The sequence below is a fragment of the Pleurodeles waltl genome, chromosome 7 (assembly GCF_031143425.1).
Source record: "Pleurodeles waltl isolate 20211129_DDA chromosome 7, aPleWal1.hap1.20221129, whole genome shotgun sequence".
NCBI classification, from domain to species: Eukaryota; Metazoa; Chordata; class Amphibia; order Caudata; family Salamandridae; genus Pleurodeles; species Pleurodeles waltl.
The window spans coordinates 857,605,357-857,630,075 of record NC_090446.1 but is presented as its reverse complement, the minus strand read 5'-3'; the positions used below and the strand labels follow the sequence as shown (position 1 = coordinate 857,630,075).

Genomic DNA, 24,719 nt, shown 5'->3' with positions numbered 1-24,719 from the left:
GTTTATCAGCCGCGTTGCAGATGGTGCATCTGAAATTTTCTCACATGGCATACTGTGCGTGGATTTCTGCTCTTGTTCTGCCAGCTTCAGCTTTAAAGGGCCCGGGGACTGGATAGGGCACCACTTGGCAGGGCAGGAGTCTCAGCAGAAAGTCCAGGTGCTGGCAGAGGAAGTCTTTGATGGCCCTGTGACTTCAAAACAGGAGGCAAGCTCAGTTCAACCCCTTTCAAGCAGGAATGCACAACAAAGTCCAGTCTTTGTCCCTTTACACAGGTAGAAGCAGCAACTGCAGGTTAGCCCAACAAAGCACAGTTACAGGCAGGGACAACACTTCTTCTGAGCTCTTCAGCTCTTCTCTTTGACAGAGGTTCCTCTTGGTTCCAGAAGTGATCTAAAGTCTTGGGTTTTGGGTCCACTACTTATACTCCTGTCTGCCTTAAAAGTAGGCAAACTTCAAAGGAAAGTCTCTGTTGTTCACAAGATCCTGCCTTGCCCAGGCCTGGCCCCATACACACACCAGGGGGTTGGGGACTGCATTGTTGAGGGCATGCACAGCCCTCTCAGGTGTAAATGACAACTCCTCCCTCCACTCTAGCTCAGATGGCTCATCAGGATATGCAGGCTATATCCCCGCTCCCTTTGTGTCACTGTCTAGAGGAGATTCAGAAACAGCACAACTGTCAGACAGGGAATCCACAAACACGCAGAGTCTCAGAATGGTTTAAGCAAGAAAATACCCACTTTCTAAAAGTGGCATTTTCAAACTAACAATCTAAAAACCAACTTTACTAAAATATGTATCTTTAAATTGTGAGTTCAGAGACCCTAAACTCCATATTCCTGTCTGCCCTCAAAGGGAAACTGCACTTTAAGGATATTTAGAGGTTGCCCCCATGTTAACCTAAGAGAGAGATAGGCCTTGCAACAAAGAAAAACAAATTTGGCAGTATTTTACTATTAGACCTTGTAAAACACATTTGTACATGTCCCACCTTTAGCATACACTGCAACCTGCCCATGGGGCTACCTAGGGTCTATCGTAGGGGGTGCCTTACATGTATAAAAAGGGAAGGTTTAGGCCTGGCGAGTGGGTACACTTGCCAAGTCGATTTTGAAGTTTTAAACTGCACACACAGACACTGCAGTGGCAGGACTGATCCATGTTTACAGCGCTACTAATGTGGGTGGCACAACCAGTGCTACAGGTCCACTAGTAGCATTTGATTTACAGGCCTAGTGCACTTTACTAGGGACTTACTCATAAATTCAATATGCCAATCATGGAGAAGCCAATTACACATACACTTTACACAGGAACACTTGCACTTTAGCACTGGTCAGCAGCTGTAAAGTGCCCAGAGTACCAAAAACAGCAAAAACAGAGTCCAGCACACAGTCAAAACATGGGAAGCAGGAAGCAGAGGCAAAAAAGACAGGGGAGACCACGCCAAAGATGTCATGTCTAACACTCTGTATTTGTATAAAGGTTCTGTGTTGTTCTTACCCTAACCTTTGTCTCCCACTCTAGCGGTGGTTCCCTGCCCCTCTCTCATGGTACGTCTCCTAATGGGGATGACACCGCAAACTGACCTGGCAGTTCTCTGTGCGTGGCCCCGAATAGAGAGCCTCACTAGTTCTGGCCCTGTTGGTCATGTTCGACCCACCTTGCCTTTATTGACCATAGGCACATTCGCTCTCCATCATATCTCACACTGACGCACGCTTTCTATACAGGTCCCCCAACAAAAATCATTTAGACAGCAGTAAGAGGGGTGCAGATTTCCCCATCACTCAAACACCCACAGCCGACCCCAAGGACTGACAATGGCTACTAATACCCCTACCAAACGTATCCCCCTCAACATTAGAGGACTGAACTCCCCTAACAAAAGAAGGCAGTTGTGGTGCTTCCTGCTTTACCTTGACCCAGATGTAATTTTCCTACAAGCGACCCACCTAACACATGGGAACTGTCATCAAATGATACACCCCAAATATCCTGATCAGTACTGGGCCCCCTCACCCACCAAGACAGCAGGAGTTTTTATATTTCTTAAAAGGGGCTTCTCTACTAAAACGCTCAGAGTTATCAGAGACTCGGAGGGCAGATTCCTCAAACTGACTATCATAAAAGGCAAATCTACCCTTACTTTTCTGGACCTGTATGCCCCGAACCAATCACAAGAGCCTTCCTCACAAGGGTACTACAAGACCAACTCAAGGGTGCTCATGGGAGACTTATTGTAGGGGGTGATTTTAACCTTGTCTTGGACCCCACACTGCACACTTTCAGGGCACAATCACCATGTCGTCTGCACTCAAGAAGGAGATTAGCAAAGCTGGCTTAGTGGATGCATGGCATTATCTACATTCCGATGTCAGGGACAGTTCAGTTTATTCTAATCCTTCCTACTCATGTTTCGACTACTTATTCGTATCTCACTTCCTCCTCACAGCTCTAACCATTGCACACAGCTTAGATATTTCCATTTCTGATCTTGTACACATAGAACTCACCTGGACACCACGTCCTCAGCATTCCCCCACCCATCCTCATTGTGGTCTGCCCCCCCACTTTCTCTGAGACCCTTTTGACAGCGCAACTGTCACAGATTCTATCACAGACTATTTTTTACTCAAATCCCTCCCCGACACCCTGCCTCACATTCTATGGGATGTCGTTAAGGGCACCATCAGGGGCACCATCTCTACTATAGCCATCACTAGAGCTTGGGAGCCCCACCTCCTTGAAAATAACCTCACAGGAGAAATCAACTCACTCGAACAAGCTGATAAGAACAACACCACAAAGCAAACAAAACAACCACTAGCACTCCTCAGGGGTCAACTCCTGGTGCTCTACACCAACAAAGCAGAACGTTCTCTACAGAAATTCTATGATGATGCGGATAAGGTAGGCACCCTCACAGCATGTAAACCTTGATACCAACAGGCTAAGTCCCATATATCTAAGATCCACACCCAGGGAGGTGGTTGGGCTATACTGGAGCAGGACAAGCAGGATGTCTTCTGCACCATTTACCAAAATGTATATGCACTTGGTGACAAAAACCCGCTAGCCATACATATATACCTCAAAAATTGCCCCTGGCCACCTTTAGCACCAGAAACAGCCTAAGATTTGGAAACACCCTTTCGTGCCAATGAGCTACATAGGGACATTAAAATGTTCCCAAAAGGGAAAACACCTGGCCCTTATGGCCTGACACCTTATTTTTACCAAATCTTTTTTCCTTCTACTACGGGAGCACCTACTGGCTCTTCATAATTCACTCCCTAGTGCTACCGGCCTTAAGCAACCACTTCCCAATCTGAAATAACTCCAGAAACATGGGAAGGACCCCACCCTCTGCTCATCATACTGCCTGATAGCCTTACTCAACACAGACACAAAAATATACACTAAAATTATTGCAATAGCTATGCCTTACTTATACTAACCAGAAATAAAGGTGGACTAGCATGCCATAATATCAAAGACTACTAATGTGCTACCCACTTGTGATTCATTTCAGAGTGGGTGGTCAGGGAGAGCGAGAAACACTGGGTGCACATGGATCTGGGAGTTACCTGTAGGCACTATGGAACATGGCATGCCTCCCTAAAACATGCCTGCCCCCGCAGTGCATATATAGCAACCCCAACGAGCACAGTACTAGACATCTGAGACAAAATTGCAGTGTGCAGAAACCTTACCACGCTTCCATCCCCAAACACCCTCATCACCCGCAACCCAGACTTCAGGCTTGCACTTACACAAGACTCATTCCCAGACTGGATTAAAATTGACTGTAGAACTCTAAAAGACCTTTTCCAAGGAAACACTTTTAAGCAAAATGGAGTTCCATCTCCCCGAAACATCTTTCTTGCAATATCTCAAACTGTGGCATTGAGCATTACACTCCACAAATATCAAGGCTGCCACTCACTTATTCACCCCATTTCAAACATTAGTCGGAAATTTTTAGGGCACTCACAGCCTGATCTCTAAAAAAATATGATGTTCTCCAACAATCTTGCACTATCCCAAGTCATCTATAAAAAAGGCAATTGGATTCTGATCATACGCAAGGCATTACTCAGAAACAGTGGGAAATCTTATGGTGCTACATTCCTACAATATTCTGCAGCATTTCCCAAAGGGAAACTTGGTATAAACTTATCACTCAATGTTAATATACCCCGGCCCGCTTACATACCATCTACCCTGCATTACCCCCGGAGTGCTGGAGATGCGGCGGGCCCTAGGACATTTCTAACATATATGGAGGTCATACTTGCACATAACCACATTTTGAATTGACGTCCTCAGTCATGTAAAAGATACACTGGGATGCCCTCTCCCTATGGACTATCATACAATCATTCTCGGACTCCGTCATCCGACCCTGCACGCGATGACACACCCAGGCTAGGACTTGCCACAACAAATGATGGAAGCGGCAAAGCAACTTATTGCTCTTGCCTGGAAATCCCCTATAAGCCAACCTATTGCATCCTGGTTTGTAAGTCTCTGGCATATTCTAGCAACGGAGTACATGACACACAAACTCTCCGGCTTAGGAAAAAGATTCATGCGATGATTCCAACCGCTCATAGACCATATCTCTTGACTGAAAATTAAATTTTCCAACTGCCCCATTTAGGTGCCCTACAACTATTCGACTGACCACATTACTTAGCAAACTATTAGCTCCTCCCCTCCCCCACTCATCCATGTCATGGGACTTGGAAGTCACCCCCTTGGGGGAGGGAGGGAAATGTCCCCAGCACTAGCGCAACTTACACCAGTAGCATAGAGCTATCACCTACGTATCTGATCGACCTAACTTTTCCTTGCTCACCTCCTTCCTTTTTCCCTCTGTATACACCTCTTCCCAGACCACCCTCCTAATGAGACAGTCAACTAGCAATAAACAATGTTGACATACTTCCCTTTGACAACCACTGCCAACTTATGCCATGAAGCTTTGACTCAAAGCCTGTTTCATCTCCTTCTGTTGTTTCCCCTCATCCCCTCTTTTTTGTCAGTGCTTCATGTTGTGTTTTCTTATACAAAATGTATGGGGGCCTATCTTAATTTGCCAAGCATATAATGTACTGCTAATACATTGCTTGATGTCACTTGCTTGTCCTTTATCTGCCCTGTGTACCTTTGAAAAAACTTGTAATAAATAGAACTTGTGCCAAAAGACACTGATTTCGTATGGCTGGGTCCACATTGAGGTGGCATTGTGCAGAAATAGCAATAGACTAGGATGCTGCCCAAGTAATTGCCAGTGGCTGAGATTAATTGTTGCACTCCATCCATCACATGGTTTTTGATGCCCTGGATCATGGAAGAGACAGGCATCCATTTTCCTTCCAGAAGATATGTTGTCCAAGGTGATGTAGACTGCAGGAAGTAATTATAGAGTCCTGGTGATGGGCTGTCCAAGAAGAACCAAACGCATCAAGTGTTTTCAGTTATCAAATTACTAGTAATTAGATTATGGGGCTAGAGTGGGTGGTTTTGTTTGTTCACATTTAAACATGAATCATGGAGCCCCATTTCCGCTGTTCATTATAAGTTATTCATGTAGTAATGAAAAACAAAACATATAATTCATTGTTGGGAGGTGAGTGCAATAGAGCAGCATCTTCTCATGTTTTACACAACCTGAGTCTCAAGATACTAGTGAAAATGAATGAAAAGATGACAATAATCTCACAGGTATCCACATATTCAGAGGCCTTAATTAGATGGTATACTTGTTTGTGGAGTTTTCTGCATCTCCTGTATTCCCCTGCTTACCCCCTTTCTCCGAAGCACTTGCTAATTGCTGTTTACTGCAGACCTATGGGAAACAGTTGGTCGCTGCCATATTCAGATGATGCTCTCTGTCACAAAATCAATGCTGGCTGCATCTTTTTTGTACCTGCCTTGATTCCCATCTGCCACGACAGCATGGTAAATATTATGTACCGTGCGGAACTGAGTGATAACACCAAAAACCAAGGCTTTAGTGTCCCTGTGTATGATAGCTTCATTGATAGCTACACATCTATAATTTTACATATTTTAATGACTGTTACGGCCATAAGAAGAAGGCCAGGAGGTGGAATGTAACATCATAGAAAGTCTACGTCGCAACACGAAGAATCATTGAGCCTGGCCACCAGCAGTCAATGAAGTCTGGCCACCAGAAGTCAATGAAAGGTTTATTACTGTGGCTGTATTACTAGGAGCATGTTAGTTGCATACTCTTGAAGCCCAGAAAAGAAAGCACGTGCATGAACTTCCAAGTATTTGATACATTTACTAACCGGAATGTTTATATTCAGAATCTGGGCGCTAAACGCAACCATAACACCATATACAACCTCTTGATCTTTTCTGTGATTTAATTGTGCTGGCTTTTTAAGATCTGATAGCAAATATTTTCAAACTGTCCCTTTCTTTCAAACTGATTTCCAAGAAAGTAGGAAGATCGGATTAGACTGTGAGAAAGATTGAAAGAAAGACAACCCGATGTATAACAGAATGAGCTTTCAAAATGGTAGCATACACAAATGTTTGCTTTAAAGTTTAATTCAAGTAGGCAAGTGGTTATATGAATCAAGCCCACAGAAAACGTAAGAGTTTTGCCTGTCAGCTTACTTTAAAAGTGGGTGATCATAAATAGAGCTCCCAGTATTATGGCATTTATTTTTGTAACATTTCCGTCTGTATTTATCCATATTTATGTTTTGGCCACCTCATGGGTATTTATCCGTATTTTAGTTTGTGTTTTGAGAGTAAATGGAGTGGTAAAATGGTATAGGTCCACTTTGATTTAATTCTTAGTCCTGCACTCATACGTGGATGCCTGTCGCGTTTTACCAAATTAAGCAGCGACCTATAAAAAAAATACTACATCCACAGGTGCATATCAGCGTTATACTGCAAAGGTATGTTAACATATGTCTGTATTTTAGGAATTATCATCCTGGTTTTTAACTCCCCATGCCGTCTATCTGTGCAGTTTTTGCCTAGAAGTAATGAACGACAGCATCAAGAGTTGCTCACAGGCAGCAACATTTTCTGATTTTTCTGCGCTTTTAAAAATAAATACAGACAGGAAACGCATTGTTTGCCATCTATATTTATCTGTAAAAAAATAAGTAGTTAAGGAAAGCTGGGAGCCTTAATCGTAAACCAGCTGAGTGAAATAGATGGTTTCCATATTTTAGAGTACAGTTGTGGGTTCATCCAAGTACAGCTGTTTAGATCTAATATTTAGGTCACCGATGTTTGTGGGATTTCTACTGTCTCCATTTAAGTCAAAAGTAAAGTCAGATAGAGAACTAACAAACAGGTGGCAGTGCCAGGGGGTTAAGAAAGCAAGACGGTGCAGGAACATATTTGGGAAAATAGTGGCCTGATTCTTAGTTGAGCACACTTATTTCAACAATATCACCAGGTTACTATGACTTGTCTATCAATGGTCACTTTTGAACCCAGGAGGATTTAAATCATAACTGACAAGAGACACATATCTGTTACTGAAATTCTATTATTAATAATACTGGAATGCCATTTACTCTCAGAAGAACTCAGGTCAGGATTGTGATTGACGTAATGTCAACTCTAGCCAGAAGATGCTTATTGTGAACTGGGAAGTTTGAGTGGTCTGTAGGGGTTCTGGAAAGATGCAATGATGAGAGGAACACTGTTATTATTGCCGAGGGGACTGTTGATGAGAGTGCAGTGCTAAGCTGAGATTTTCTTTAGCAATATGCTGAAGCGTGCAATCCTTCTACAGAGCCAGAGCACTAGAACATGGGGCCTGGAGGAAAGATATTGTCAGGCAGATACAAAAAGTACAAAGAATCAAATTATAACTCCAGGGAAGAATAGAGACGATGAAATAAAATAGTTGCTACATAACCTATAAAGACCTGGAATCAGAAGCATCCCCAGTTCTTGATACTTGGCAGGTTCGGTGAACTGAACATAACAAATTCAGTAGAAATTATACAGAGAAAATAACCACCAAAGTGTGGCCGTTGGAGATGATGACCTCACTTCAACCATCACGGTTCAGCGGGCACCACTTGCAAGGCCTCAGATTACCTTATTGACCTCTTGTCGCAGTTTTTCATTGTTAGCACTTGCGGCTCGCTCTGCTGCTCTCTTCTGACGCTGCGGACCTCTGCCAAAGAAGATGTAGTTGACCAGTGCATACTCCAGCAATGCCATGAACACAAACACAAAGCATCCCATCAGGTACATGTCGATAGCCTTCACATATGGAATTTTAGGAAGAGTTTCTCGCAGATGGGTATTGATGGTTGTCATGGTGAGCACAGTTGTGATTCCTGCAAGAAGAGAGAGTTGTGTACTAGAAATATTCACTTTTTTACAGGTATATTTGAAATGCATATTGCCTTAATGACATCACTTTCAATAGAGGGGTTAGGTCTGTAAAACTGCACTCTTTTCTGGTAAAGGCAGTGGCTTTCTGTCATATTATTGTAGTGATCAATTTATGTAAGTGTCATTGATTGACATTTTCATCTTGCCATATGTCAGCATCATGCTTTTATATGTCCATGCCATCAGAATCTCTCATCCTCTCTTAATCTACTCATCTTAGTCTCTCATACCCTCTACCAACCCATTCCAGGATAATCCCTTTTACTTTCGACCTATCCACACCAATAGATTCTGTCATCCTCTCCATCCTCCCATCTTCCCAGATCAATAAAATACCTTACACGTAAGTCACTGAATACACCATGATAGATCCTGAATTCTCAGCAATGCATAATCTTACAGGAGGCAATCTAGATGTCATCTGGTGAAGATATTTGTAATTTTGTTACTTTGTGTGCATGTCTCCCTGAAAGCAGGTTCACAATGTATTGTAATGAGGGATAGAAATTTACATAGTGGTCACAACCCTGTCATTCCACTGTAATTGGTTTTGCCTTTGTACTCAGTTTGTTCTGCCCCACAATACAAGGACGATATGCACAAGTCGTAATTAAATTAATGGAAAAACTAAGCACTTGAGCTAATTGCCACTGATCCATCCATCCACCTACCCATCCATCTAAACATCCATCTGCTTGTGCAATCCATCCATCATACAGAGAAAGACATCTAGCCAATAATTATGTGTTTTCCCTTCCATCCTTCTATCCTCATCCATCCATACATCATGTTCTTAGATTTAAAAAAATATATTATGTACCAGTCTGTTAAAAAAAAAAAAAAATAATAATTTTTTTAAATCTTTACAAACTGTGAAGCCTAAACACATTTATCAACATTAATGGAAGAACAGAAGCATTCACATGTTCAACTGCCTGAGGAGAATGAGCTCCATACGTGCTAGTTTTACATCTCAAGTATAAGCAAAAGAAGTTCCAAATGTTTGAAACCAGATTCTAGAAATGCACATCTAATACTTTCAAATGGCCAAACTGGAAGCTAGCAAACATAAGACCCCTGACTGAACAAAATATTAAGGAAAAAGCAGGTGCATTTTCCCCCCAGGGGTATACCCAGGGTGGCCAGAAAATTACTCAAGAAATGTTCCAATGGTGTCCTCTGGGCTACAAGGATTCAGGTTCTGGCATTGTCAGAAGAAGTAGCTAAATTTTCTTATTTGTCAAAATAATCTTGTACCATTATGTTGTACTATTAAGTAGGTAAATGGCTATATTAGCAAAGTAAAGTTAATGACATCTTACCATCGGAGTGAAGACAACACCAGGTAAATAACTGTAGTCACAGGCTTGTCTGCAAATGATGAGTGCCAGATCTTTCCTACCAGTGTGCGATGAATAGTGCAAATGTGAGTGCAGCAACCATGTGAAGGACAGAGGTGGGCACTGACACATATTGTCAAAAATGATCACATATCTGTGGCTACCTCCATGGGTGCAGCACTAATAGTTAAAGATTCCACCATGGAAAAATGGAAAGATCTAAGCTGGATACTTTAGTGGAATATAATGATTATTTTAGTGGTTCTGTTGTTAAATAACAAATTCTTTAGGGTCCCAGCTTGCTGGTTTCCAAAGCTTCATTTTAAATACTTCATTGCATTAGACCATACAAGGATATCAATTCAAAGCATGCCCTCTTTTTAGATCTATCAGGGAAGCTGCATTCGCCACACCAACACTGAGAATAACAGGAACATTATTACAATCTATTGAATATTCTAATAGTGAAATTTATCACAAGCGACAAAAGCGTGCGGCTAAACCCTGTTGCTTCCCAAGAAGAACTACATGAAATGACATCATTAAGTTGTTCCTTGATGGAGTCAGGAGATCCGATGGGACTGAAGACATTCCATGTTCAAATACTGTAGCACTGGGCTTGAGGTGACCATGCTTTACCTAAAGCAACCCTTGCAGCCGAAGCATCATAGTTGATCCAGAAAGACACCCAAGACAGGATGGTGATTAAAATAGAAGGCATGTAGGTCTGCAAGATGAAGTAGCCAATGTTTCGTTTGAGCTTGAAACTGAGGGACAATCTTGGATATGACCCTAAGAACAATAGAAAAAACAGATTTCAGGTGCTGGCCCTGAGGAGTTTCGTAGCTTAGCACAACTGGATCTAATCTATAATTTTGGAGATAAGATATTATTTTGAGCCATATAGACATTAATAAACATATATTAAGGATTCTTCTGTGCTGTACTTAGTGTAGTAAAGGATCACGATCTCTTGAAGAATTCTTTCTCATTCTAACTCATAATTGCTAGGTAGATGTTTGCATATAAACATTTACTTGAAGAAGAATCAGAGCTCGGTGACAAGATATTGCACCTTGACGCTGCCAGAGCTTGACATTTGCAAAGTGAATAATTTGCAAAATATCTTAACATTACAGTACAGCATAAAAAATACAAATATTAGAAAACACAAACTTACTATAAAATAGGGCTTCAGATGAAATTCTGTGAATCTGAATTTTGAACCAGGAAATATCAAACCGTTACAATTTGGCCCAGTCTAATGTTTGCCTCATTTCTGCCCGATGGTTTGTATAAATAGTTCAGTGGGATTTACAAATGTTAAACTACAGTGCTTTGATGTCTTTTAAAAAGCAGCTATCACAATTTGATCTGCTTTGTGTTTCTCCTTAAATTGCACGTGTTGTGATTACCCATCTGAGTGGCCTTCACTGTTTAAACTCAAGAGATTGAAAATCAGTTTCGGCGTTGCTGTCATTTACATTTGTAAAATAGAAACCTCTGCAGAGTCTGCTAAACAGACTGCTATACAACCCAGCTTAGAAATCCAGTCGAAAGAGCATTTTGCACTCTTTGGAGTCTTTAACCCTCAATCTCCCATCCTTAGTGTATTGTCATAACTTAGAAGTGCAGCTTTCAGAACAGACCGGATGTCCCAGCGGAAGTGTTTTTAATAGTTGCCATCTTTCAAGAGTGCAATGTTCTTCACGGAAGCAAAAAAGTATTCCCACCGAACATCAGTACTGAAGAGCCACTTGATCGTCGCTAAGCATTTATGCATCAGTGCGTAATGCTTCTTCATCGTCTACCACAGGCGCTTGCCCTTTGGGCAGGACTTCCGGTGGGTGGGGAGTGGATGGTGCTTGCTGGCATTCCACACCCACCAGCAATCCCACAAGTTAGGACGAGACTTGGGGTATTTCCTGCTGTAACCCCAGTTACTGGTGCAGATAAGACTGAGTGAAAATAACTAAATACCTATCTCCCTAATGCCCGATGTACATCCCTGGTCAGGCTGCAGAGAACTGTGATCATTGACTCTAAGGGGCATATTTATACTCTCTTTGCGCCAAATTTGCGTAAAAATGTTTGACGCACAATCGGCGCAAACCCTGCCCCATATTTATACTTTGACGTCCGACCCCGCGGGCGTCAAAGTTCCACCATGTGCGTCATTTTTTGGAAGGGGGAACCAGCCTTGCATTAATCATATGCAAGGTAGGCGTTCCCTTAAAAAAAATGACTTTAAGGCCTGTGCGCCTTATTTATACTGTGACGTAATTTTGTCGCACAGGAGGGGGCAGGCCTTAAAAATCGGCGCCCAGCCTGATGGGCGCCGTTTTTTAATGCCTGGGTCAGGGCAGGCGTTAAGGGACCTGTGGGCTCAGAAGGAGCCAAGAGGGGCCCTCCCATGCCCCCAGGGATACCCCCTGCCACCCTTGCCCACCCCAGGAGGACACCCAAGGATGGAGGGACCAATCCCAGGGAAGAAAAGGTAAGTTCAGGTCAGTTTTTTTTTCCGTATTTTTTTTGTGGCATAGGGGGGCCTGATTTGTGCCCCCCTACCTGCCACTATACCCAATGACCATGCCCAGGGGACATAAGTCCCCTGGGCATGGCCATTGGGCAAGGGAGCATGACTCCTGTCTTTGCTAAGACAGGAGTCATTTCAATGGGGGTTGGGCGTAAAAATAAATGGCGCAAATCGGGTTGAGGCCTGAATTTTGCCTCAGACCTGACTTGCCCCATTTTTTGACGCCCAAGCTCCATTTTCCCCTACGCCGGCACAGCCTGGTGTGAGTCATTTTTTTGACGCACACCAATCCGCTGCGCCGGCTGACGTCATTCAATAAATAAGGCGCCCGCATGGCGCTTTGGAATGGCGTTAGCCGGTGGTAAAATTTTTGACGCACAACTGCATTGGCGCAGTTGTGCGTCAAAAAGTATAAATGTGGGCCTAAATCTTTACTCAAATGAAACTAGACAAAGTCAGTGAATCTCATTAACTTTCATAAAGGTAAAGGTACCTCTCTTCCAGGTTCATGGGTGAAGTTTAAAGTATACACACTCCTGCTAAAGTGTTCATTTGGTGCAGTGAACATTTTCCTTTCACATTTTCTAGGGCTGATGTAGTAAATGAATATGATTTATACCTCCATTTCTTTACCAATCTAGTAAATGTGTATCCAATAAATATTCTGTGGTTTAGAGTTCCTTTCTTTACAATAGGTTTGGTCCCAGCATGGCTGGGTGACCTAGAACAAAGTTACAAGTTTGCCAAGGTTTCAACGGTCTATGAGTGTCTCATGCACACAATATTCAGGATAAAAACTGTCTCTGTAATCATTTCTATTTATCTTATATATGTACATTTATCACATTTGGATATATTGAATTTTTGGCAGCCATTCAGCCCCATTACCACATTTTGGGCATCCCTAAGCTATTGCTTCTGTCAGTGGAGGAAGTCAATATCAGATTGTTTTCTGGGAACAGAGTGGGATGTAAAGACAATATCTCAGTCTCTGTGAATCAAACCCTAATGGACCCCTGATATTCAGCCTTACACAGCTGTTTCATAACACAATTATTCATGGCACGTCTTACCTGTGGAGAACACAACATTCTTGGAGAGAAGCTTGTAGTCAACTATGGAGAATTGTGGCAATTCAATCTTTTCTACTCCTGTAACTGCATTGGGGCTGCCCCGCCAGTAGAACTCGATGTCATCTGTGGTATAGCCATCTGGAAGACATACGAAAATGTGTAACTACAAGCTCTGTTTACAACTATTTATTTAAATCACAATGCAATCTGTGACCCTCTACTTCATGGCAGAAGTCATCAGCATAAAAAAGTGTTATTGTGTTTCAGAGTAATTGGGGTGACAAAATGTTTGTCTGCTCTGGTAAAACATGGAGAACAGCATAGGTTTGTAAAGATGGCGGGATAAAAGGTTGCAGAAAGATTGTATGTTTGACTGTACTCAAATGTGTGGCGTTTTAGTATGACTACCAGCAATAAAGTGGAACTAAACAAAAACAAGCATTTTCAATGTAATGGGTCTCGCATTTGCTTGAGTTAGAGCTATTAGCGCTGTAAATTCCTAACTGGACTTTTCTTGCTACACAAACTGAAAATAAGAAGTAAAACAGTTGACATAGCGAGACGATTCAAAGTGCCACAGCCGCCATGAGCGTGTGTACGAGGGAGACCACCAAAGGAAAGAGAAGTTTGCTCGTAGTCAAAGTTATCGGCAAAAGTGCAATAAGGCATGCAACAGGGTCGATGTCGAAGGGAGTAAAAAAATACACCCCCAGGAGCGACAAACATAAAGCATTTACCAACAAAAACAAAGGACTTTTGAATGGCAAGCCCATGAAGAGTGATAGTGATGGGTGTGAGGTGGGCGTGGTTAAAAGCCCAGATACATATCAACACGTTGGGAAAGCAGGGCTTGCGCACTGCTATGCTCGACCTAAAAATTGCTTACATTTTATCAGAAAGGCATGACAAGTTCATTAAAGTGTTCAACGCATGAGAATCATTCCTGCTGGAGGTATCAAACGTAGGGGGCATATTTGTGTTTTAGTGATGGGGACTTTAGAGCACTCTAAATACAAAGTTCATTAGATCTCAGAAAATCTTTAATCAACATCTATCTATTCTATCACAGGAGGATAACGATTAAAACACCGAAAGATTAAATTCAGTGTTGAAATGAGGAATAAAACACAATGAGGTGTGAATGGTGCTGCGTAATGAGAAATTATTCAGATATACAACTGTGAAACATCTGTGCAAGTGCATGCAAATGAGAACGTGGGAAAAGTCGAGAACCACACACCAGGGCTGAAGGAAATGTAAACTTCCTCAGAGTGAGGAAAGAGCATCACGCTCACATCTGTAGCAATGTCCATGGCTGCGTTCGTGCCAGCAGCTCAGCAAGGTCCTTCCTACTAAAGCACGAATGAGGCTAGAGTATGAATTGTCAGACACCACCTAGTACAAAGGAAGCCGTCAGATGAAGTGTCACCTCATGAAATATTCAGTCATTCAATTTTTAATGGCGTGCATTCTGTTTTTCTAAAGAAATACAAACAGTAGGTGGCATGACGTTTGGGACAGCAGCCAAAGTCTTTCAGATTTGCTGTGCGCAAGCATACTACTAAAGATTAAAACAATGCTCTACTTATCGTGCATCGAGTTATCCTAGCCAGGATTAAAAGCACATACTTGTTGTTTTGTATTTTCCTATGGGCTTGTAACTGGAAATGTTTTGTGAACTGCGGTATACTCCATCTTGTTGTGGAACTATTCTATCAAATAATTTACTGGAACAAAATATTTGAAATCAGTAGTTGTTGTGCATAAGGATGGTTGGAGGTTAATGCAAATTCGGAGCCAATGGCTGGCTTGAAACATTTTTTAATATTAGGCTTGTAAAACTCTATATCCCTATGTTTCCTCTTTTTAATATTTCATTTTTTGAAATGTGCTGTGCGCCGTGGCCTACGAATCCAGGCTTAGCCACTGGGTATTTGTTCTTTAATTTGAGACCCCCTTCACTCTTGTGTCAGGCCGAGACTGAGGTGAGGTGTTAAATGTTAATAAACACCATTTTATATGTTATGTACAGATATCAGCCACGGTTGCAAAACTGCATGTCTTACGTCATGTGGAGCAGCATATTTTTCCAACAGACAAATAAGATTGTTGTGGCACGTAGGTTGATCCAAACGTCTACGTGCCCACTAGCACATTGGCATGCCCCAAAAAACGATAAATGGTCAAAATAATTTCTTAGGCTTGGTAACAACTATAGAGCTGCTTTATGCAAAGTTTGTGTGATACCAGTTAAAACGTCCACATCGGAAAACAGATGTCAATTATCCGAATCAGATAGCAACTAATGTGGGTTTCAGCTTGAGTTCTGTCAGGCAACGACAGAGTAAAGGTTCAGCCAAGGATAAAATAAGGTTGGGGGTATATTTAAGAAAAATGGCACTGCACACAGTGCAGCACCACTTTTCTTACACCCTTTATTTCCCCCCCTAACGCTGCATGTGTGCGTTAGGGGACTAGCGTCAGAATTTTTTACGCTAGTCTGGTGCTTTGCAGGATTAGCGTAAAAAATTCTGACGCTAATCCTGCAAAGCACCCAGAGCCCAATTGTAACCAATGCAAGCCTCCTTTCAACAGCTGTTCTGAGCAGTGCCGAAAAAAATGGTGCAAGGAATTCTCTTAGATTCCCTTGCGCCATTTTTTGGACCCCTTAATATGGGAATGCCCCCTTTGCATAGTTTATTCCTGGGGCAGGAATAATGTAGTGCAAAGGGTTACAAAGTGGCGCAATGCAAATAATGCGCAGGATTTTTGGCCTTTTAATGCCACATTAGCATAACAAATTATGCTAATGTGGTATTGGAATGGTGCTAGGGGCTCTTAACTATGTACCTTGGTGTCTGGTGAAATGAATTAGCAAGCACATATTGGCCTGCTTGACTAGATGCTTTGCTTGGAAGGAGATTTTTTGAGTTTGTTGAAGCTTTCACAGCGGAATAAACATACACTGTTACTTTTTCTATTTAGGATATTTTATCCCTTGACACTCTGGGGATCACTGATGCCCTGCAGGGTACCCCTTTTTAGGATTCCTTCTTTACTGGTGAGGATATCTGTGCTGTGAAGGGTTTCACTGCAGTGGCTCCCTTCACAGCACTGCATGTTTTGCAAAAAGCCACCTACCACCCTTTTTTATTTTATTTATTTTTTTGAAAAGTGGGAGTTTGTTCTCTTAAAGAAAAAGAAAGGTTTGAAAGTCCAGAGAGTTTTCTTCTTGTTTGTGTGAGCCATTCTACATTCTACTCTAATATAGGCGTTGAATTACAAACTGAAGAAATGATAGCTTTTATTTATAAGATTGTTCATTCCCATTTCAAAGGTTTGTCAGTAGGTTCCATTCAAATCAGTATCTGTCACCCAAGATCAACAGCCCAACTGTGAACAACCCCAAAAATCTAAAGAAGAATAAAGAGCAGGGGAGGGTAAGACGAATATGACGAAGGAGTAAAAAGGGAGGATGGAAACATGATCACAAAAAAGGTAAAGATAAAATAAATTATTACAATAATTGATAATTCTCCTTTCACTATAGAAATGAAGATGATACAAATAGTACTGAACATCCAGAAAACCTAAACGATATCTCTTGGAGTGTACATTTTACTAATGCTTTTAGTGACCCACATCAGCAGAAGGTTTCAGAATTACCAGCTTAAGTCAAAAGCTGCACTGACATGCACTTTAAAGGTGCTCATGTTTTCATTTGTGGTGGTCATCCTTATGCCTACTAGACTTAACAATGTGCTAACAAGATTTAAAATAGTGTCAAAGTATATGTTAGACTTTAATTGCTACCTGAGACAATCAGAGAACCACCTACATTTGGCCTTTGTGTACCTAAGGGCTTCGTTTGACGAGCCAGCTACTGTGGACCACACTGGACAGTATGGTTATGGAAGAGAACCTATTGGACACTCTAATAAGACTCCATGAAAACACCACAGCCCAGGTGAGATGGGGGATGGATAGCAATCTTATAGAATTAATTCCAGTCCACCCTGGTGTCCATCAAGGATGTGTCTTGGCGCCATCCCTTTTCTTGCTATATATAAATGTGGTTATTGATTTTTTGTGTGATTGTGTCCATGATTCTCCAAACTGGCAGGAGCATCAATCCCTGCAGTGTTATTTGCTGACAATATGCTTCTGATCTCTCGTACACTGATTGGTTTAAAGAATCTCCTAAATAAGTTTGTTAATTTTTTTTTATGTTCGGGGTTTTGAGGTTAACACCACCAAGACAAAAATCATGTTTTGTAAACTGCATAGATCTTGAAGAGGGAGATTCAGCGTGAATTGGGAACAGGTTGATTCCTCTGACTATTTAGGGATAAGGTCCGATAAATCTAGATCTTGGAAGGCCCACTTTGAAAAAAGTGGAGTGGGATTGGGTCACGCCTCCTCTGCAATTGCCAAACAGGTCACAGGGACAACCCCAAAAGCCAAATATCCAGCCATTGAGAGCTATAGGGCAAAGGTACAGGGTGCTGCCCTATACGGGGCAGAAGTAGGGGGCACTCGAACTCTAGGACTTCAACAACTAGACAGAACACCTTACTAAGGTCACTGTTTTCTTTACCCCAAAGTATCCTGATTAGTCCCTTATGTTCTGAAAAAGGGTCAAAATGGGTGGGGGATCTGTCAGCTTTAAGACCACTCCTGTATTGGGATAGGTTATGGTCCACAAAAAAGCTTTACCCCTACAGTCTGGCTGTGAATGAGGAGCTAAATTTAAGTAAGATTCATACCTTTCCCTGGTTCATATTTGTTAGGTATCGCCTTGTTAACTTGGGGTTAGGAGAGCACTGGTCTTATCCCCAAGAGATTGTTTCAGCTGCCAAAGGTAGGATCATTACCGTTTATTGGGAGAAGAGGGTTCTGGAGTACCACCACAAGGCTAAGATAGGGCATTTGGAGGAGGACTTCCTAGAGCAAAAACCACTGCCCCAAAGAGAGCCCTATATTGATGTCATATACCCTCCTGTCGCACTGATACTTTTTGTAAAGTTCATGCTAGGGAATCTTTTAGTAAATGTATTCGCGAGTAAGTGGAAAACTGTGCCTCCGATATTACCGGGTGTCAATATTGTGGGTATGTGCATGAGAGCATTAAGCATGTTATGTTCTTCTTTCGTAGATATAAAAAGCAGTGCCGGCCGATCCTGGATTAAACCTCTGTGTAATAATATTGGTGTGAGGCGCTATCAAGTGGCTTACATGATCCTGCACTACAATCTGAGTGAGCCTTTTGTTTGTGGGGTTAGCCGAAATCTATATGCAGTCTGGCGAATCAGAAAAAAGAATGGATTAAAATTCTAAAATTGATTCTGACTGTATTATAAGGTGCAAATTATTCATTGTTATAATCTGGATGGCTTTATTATGTTTCAACAAGATGGGTTTTTCTTCATTTTTATTAATTTTTAGTATTTGTGGTTTTAAAACAACTACTACATGGAATGTATATTTATGAGGACTGTGTAATCGTTTTATGGGCAAATGCCCGAAATAAACAAAAAAATTAATAATTGCTAGTAGTCAAACAAATTATGATTTCTATTGTTTAATGCATGATTTATGACTTTGAATAGATCTGCGTACACAAATAAATGCACTGCTCTGTCATACTTAATGTGATGCTTTAACAAGTATGCAATTCCTAATTAAATGTTTTATTTTTTCTGATGACATAATATTGCTGAATTTGTAGGTTTGCATATTATGGGCCTGATTACGACTTCAACGGAGGGGATTACTCCATCCCAAATGTGATGGATATCCTGCCCGCCGAATTACGAGTCCATTATATCCTATGGAACTCGTATTACGGTGGCGGGATATCTATCACATTTGGGATGGAGTAATACCCTCCGCCGAAGTCGTAATCAGGTCCTATGTGTGTTTTATTACTAAATATATTAATACATTCTTATTTCTTGCGGTAGCATAACTAGGCCCGCAGACCTTGTATTTGCAGTCATGTAAAAGTGATGAATCATTCTCTTTTTCCAACATGAATTATTCCATTAGGTTGTTCTTATGAATAGTAAAAGGTTGTTTAATTTCACAAGACTTATTTCTAAATTACCTTGGTTCCAAAACATTCAGGCCTGTGGACTTTTATTGACACATGCTTTCTCATGGGAAGATGACGAGCCCATAGTATACCCTGGGAAGAATTTGATTGTTGTAACTCATAGAAAAATTGTAGTTGACCGTTGGATGCACACAGAAGGAGGAGATGGCTTCAGACCAAACCAAAGAAAATACTAGTTTGTTGTAACCGGGCATTTTATTTAATTTTAATGACATGAGGCCTCTTTTACGTGATGTGAGGCCACTGAGCTGTCAAATCAGAGTTGTTTTTGTGTTTTGATTAGGGATGGACTTCATAAGTTTTAGGCAGAATTGCCCTTTCCTTTACGCTCACTCTGTCAAGTCTTTGTTTGGCTCTGGTCCCCTAATGTTCTCTGTGCAGCTTGTGTTCTGCACTTCCCTAATGGTGCTTCTAATGGACGTTACTGAGAACCTACATGCTTTGCTGACAAAGAATCCTTGAATGCTGACACTAGAAGAGTATATCTCCCTGTTAACGCTATTTCCCTTAACATGCTCTTTCCTTAAGAGAAGCAAGTTTAATAGGAGCTAGCATGCTGACACCTACCTATTTTGTTTTTCTAGTTAGTTTCCCTTAGCCTGAGATAGATTGTTTCCCAAATTATTTTTGTCTCTTTTTGTATTTTGTCCACATGTGTTTGTCCGTTCCCACACATGCATGTCCTAATTTGGTTAGTTGTAGGGATAGCTCATGTTCAACTCTGATTCTTAATCTCTGTTTAATTTGATTTGACAAAAGGACAGCACAGTCTAATTTGAGATGTGTTTCTATTTCACAGATCGATTCTTTAATGATATGTATTTTTCTTCTTGAATGCTTAATGGTATTGATGCTAAGTAGGTTAAACTTGTTTTGCCGTTTTGGGCAAAAAATTGTGTTGATTTATTTTTACAATTTGATTTTGCACACAGATTATGTAACTTTTGCGTTGTGGATGTAAAATAAAGGTTTGAAAATTTTATTGATCTGAGATTTCCTTCCATGGGAACATTGGTCATATTGTTTAAATTTGTTAGGGTGGGTTTGAAATGATTGTGTATCGTTAACCGCAATCTTTTCTGGGTCAAAAGGTCCATCGACCTGGGTGAAGCATTTGATTCCCATGACAGATGTGAAAAACACGTTAACATGTCTTCTCTAAGGGAATTTTCCAAAGGAACTAACATCCCTAACAGGAGCTTTGTTAGACATTTGACAATCCACCATTCACTAGGATAGGTTATTTTCTAAAACAACCACATTGAATTTCACTTTAGCAACTTTCAGTGAGCTTAAAGGTGCACTGCCCTTGCCCATCTCCGTTATTGCTCCTCTTCATTTCTTGTCTTTGGCAACATGCAGCTCCTCAGATATCATTTTTTAATACAATTTTGTTTATCATCACTTCTATTTGAACCATTTCAGAGTTACTGCCATAAAATCCATTTGGGATTATTTTCCTTCCGATTGTCTTCCTTTGAGCAGTATAAATTGAGGAACCCCTATAACACTGTTGGGAGAAGTATGATAAGACAATTCCATGGCCTGGAGTGACCTTCCAACAAGAATTTTGATCCTACTCACCATCTTAATACATTGTCTAATCACCTGCTCACTCTTTCCACAAACCCATTTGACATGGGATACTATATTGTTCTTCTTAAATGACACACTAATAGTCTCAGCAGTAACTTGCGCCATGTTGCTTGTAACAAAGGGCCAAATGTACAAAGCAATCTTGTGGTTGTAAATGCTCTCATTCAGAGTTTTTAACATAATTTTTTTTTTGCAAAGGAGTAAACACAATTCGGACCATTGTCATTGCTACCAGTGTTTTCTACTTGTGGCTCAAAGTGATTTTGAATTCTTTCACAAATATATGTATCTCTCAAGAAATCAATCAGCACAAAAGTGGTGACATTGTTCCCCACTTTGGCTATCACCTAATATGAGTGAGAGTCCACAAGGAATAGCATGCACCTCTCTTGCATTATGGTATTATTAAGTGGAAATAATATTGAAGACCATTTCGTTTCATGGATAAATTGATGCTTCATTTGGGACTACTGAAGCTTTTCTGCCTACTTCAGTTTTTTCACTTACAACATACCTGACAAAGTTCCTTACTTTTAGCTCAACCACTGAATCAATCCCAGAAAACAAGTATGAGAACCTAGTTTTAGTTTTACTGAGGTTCCTCTCTTGATGGCCTTTGTGAGCTAAAGTCACATTTCATTGCCACAGTTTTGTTGGTGGAACTATTTTGTTATCTAGTTGGCCTTGTTATCAACCACACTCAATTAATTTCTCACTTCCCCCAAATGTTCAAATTCATTAGGCAGTTCATTACATGTATGTGGCGAACCACGAAAGATACTTTCTTGGACCTCTTTCAAAATGTACTGAACCACTATGCTTTCTTCCTACTCTTTCTTCATGACCCTAGCCAAATGAACCATTAAAGTCATCTCTTCACACTGATGTTCTTCTTGTTCTGTTTTACATAACAACATGAAGGAAAGGTGATCCACAGCCAATTTGCCTACGCTTGACAAATGCTCTACATTAAAATTGTACCCTTTCAGTACCAAAAAGCCATCACAGGGTTTTGGGGACTTATGCTCTTGGCCCTTCTAGATGCAAACTCACATGTGTGAGGTTTGTAATCACGCCTGAATGTGAAAGATATTCCCACAAGTAAAAATGTAACATTCATAATTACCAAACAGCAGGCTTAGGTTTTTTTATTCAATAACTGGGTAGTTGAATTCAGTGCCTCTTAGGTTTTGGCTCTTATGTTTTGAAATGCAAAAGTTGAAATACACTCTTTTCCCACAACTTTCTGTATTAAAATAGTCTACAAGTCCTTGGTGCTAATACCCTTGGTTACAGTAGTTTTCTAACTAAAATAGAACTTCAAGTTTCAAGTGTATTTATTACTGCTTGATTAATTAAAACCTTTGCAGAGTAAAACGTAAATGTTGTGGGCAGCTATAACATATAAAAAAGAATTTAGCCCATACTTGAACACATTAGAAGAGACCTAAGGAGAAATGCAAAATAGGAACTTTGTCCTTGCAGATTAAATTTTCCAATGCTTGTGTCTATTCAGAGTCCAATTTGCAAATTACATAGTTTGCTTGTTGGGCATTTCCTTAGTGCAATGTGGGTAATGTTTGTCTGGCTAGCTGGAACACTCTCCCTTAGCTATCCTGGTTTAACACTAATGAAAAAAGGAAACATAAAAAAAAAAAATAGTGAGCTCTAGTTAAAATTTCTAAGGAGCCGAACAGTAGGTTAGCTGATTCCAGTGCCGCGGCCAGGTCATACCGGCTTCACAAAATAAAATCATGTTTAATTCTTTGTAGCCCTAGTGTGCATTTCAGCTACTTTCTTCTCAACCTCCGTAAGCTATTTCACAAAGTGACAATTCAACTGTAGATCTGCTGGCATAAAACAGGCCAGTACCGCCCACCTGCATGTTCCTAAGCTGCTCTGGTTACAAAGTGGCCATAATATCGCCTTCCTCTCTCTCAGCAATTAATTCCTTACAAATGCACACCACGTGCGCCATGTCTTCTTTCCCTTTTCTGCACAGCTGGCCTTTTGTAGTGGCTGGATTGCGCTTCCAAGGTCGTTGGTATTGCAGCAATATGTCTAATCATATGCCTAGTTGGTACTTCAAAATCCTTTCTTTTACATGATTGAAGTATCCAGTATTGAAGTAAGACGGGGCTGCCGCATTTCCATAGCTATGCAGCACCAGCCACCCACGGGCTCCACCTGCTAGAGCAGTCTTATCCTCAATTAATAATATTGTTTTTATAGCTTTATTTACTAGTTGACTGGTCAGACTGGTGCTGTAGGCCATTTGCTGAAAGTTGCATTGTATTTAGGTAGGGAAGTCCAGATGGTGTCTGTCTGTTGTTATTTCTCTAGATGTGAGTTATTTCTGAAGGTGTCCCTCTCTATACTTAGAGGGATGTTCAGAATAAAAGATACTGCTAGTTTGTCCCATTCTTGTGTTGTCAAATTTGTGATATCGTAACTGTAGCCTTGAGGCTCCTCTGTTGGTTGATGGCTGCGGTTCAGTACGGCCAGGCTGGAGTCAGGGGAACCGGTTTGGCTAATAATACAGTTACTGGTGCTTAAGGAAAGGATGGCAGAGACTGCCAATCGAAGGGTCCCCACCCCTTCAGACTGGGGCAGCCTGAGCTATATACTGGTTTTTAGTGCTGCTCGCAGATTATATCCAGGAGGTGCTGTGGTCAGGGATGTCGATAGAGCTGTCAAGACTGTTCTTTCCTGTCTGCTGTGTGATGCAGCTAGCTGTTGTAACGAGAAGGTCTCTTTGTAACGCAGTGCCACTTCAGCCCCAGGATTTCCTACCTTTTTCCCACTTTTATGTGATGGAGTATGTGCTGTAATGGATGTTCTACTTCCTTCCGTGCTCTCCTTTGTGTGGGCAGTGAATTGAATTGGGAGAGCGTATGTGTTCACATCTACCCCCACTGCAACTTTCGTCTCCGTGACTTCTTCATTCACTTTTCCAGGGAGAGCTACATTATAATCTGTAGTGTAGTTCATTGATCTGCCATATGCTATGCCAGCCTCTGCTGCTGCCTTTATGAAGTCTTCACTGCCTAGAGCAGAGGTCTTCAAACTGGGGGGCGGGCCCCCCTAAAGGGGCCTCAAGTGTTCCAAGGGGGGGCGCCAAACGCTGGCCAAAAGAAATATTATACAGATAACATGCCTTTGTTATAGGCAGAAGCATGTTATTGCAGGTTTAAAAAGGTAACAGTACTTCACTGCAATGTTTAAATAGGTTTAGACATATTTAAACATTGCCATCTTTCTAAAATAATTGTGAAAAATTCTGAGGGGGGGCCCAAAGATTTTTATTTTTCAACTGGGGGGGTGCGGCATTAAAAAGTTTGAAGACCACTGGCCTAGAGGATCTGTTATGGCCCCATCCTCCTTTAGGAAGGCAGTTACTTCTGGCTGCTTTTTGAGTGTAGCCCTGTGATGCCCTCACTGCAGGAGTATAGAGCTGACCCAGCATCCTTTAGGAACTGAAACTTTGTATATATCATTGGTTGATAGTTGCAGAGTCCTCCCCAAAGCGTGCCCGTCTCTGTAGAGCTTGGACTTGCTTTTAGTTGCACCACTGGTAGTGGCTCCAGATCCTGTGCAATGACCACTAGGGGACTGATGTCTTTCTGTGGCCTCTTGGCTT

The 24,719-nt window shown here is 41.4% G+C and overlaps 1 protein-coding gene across 1 annotated transcript in view; it reads right to left on the bottom strand.

Annotated features, from left to right (window-relative positions):
* The window catches only part of GABRB2 (gamma-aminobutyric acid type A receptor subunit beta2), a 950,662-nt gene that overhangs the window by 24,119 nt on the left and 901,824 nt on the right, over positions 1 to 24,719 (bottom strand). Inside the window, exons 6-8 of the mRNA XM_069199371.1 lie at positions 13,369 to 13,506; positions 10,399 to 10,551; positions 8,117 to 8,361 (exon numbers count right to left, since the gene is read on the bottom strand). Of these exons, the coding sequence (XP_069055472.1) occupies positions 8,117 to 8,361; positions 10,399 to 10,551; positions 13,369 to 13,506 (536 nt within the window). The remainder of the gene's footprint in view (positions 1 to 8,116; positions 8,362 to 10,398; positions 10,552 to 13,368; positions 13,507 to 24,719) is intronic.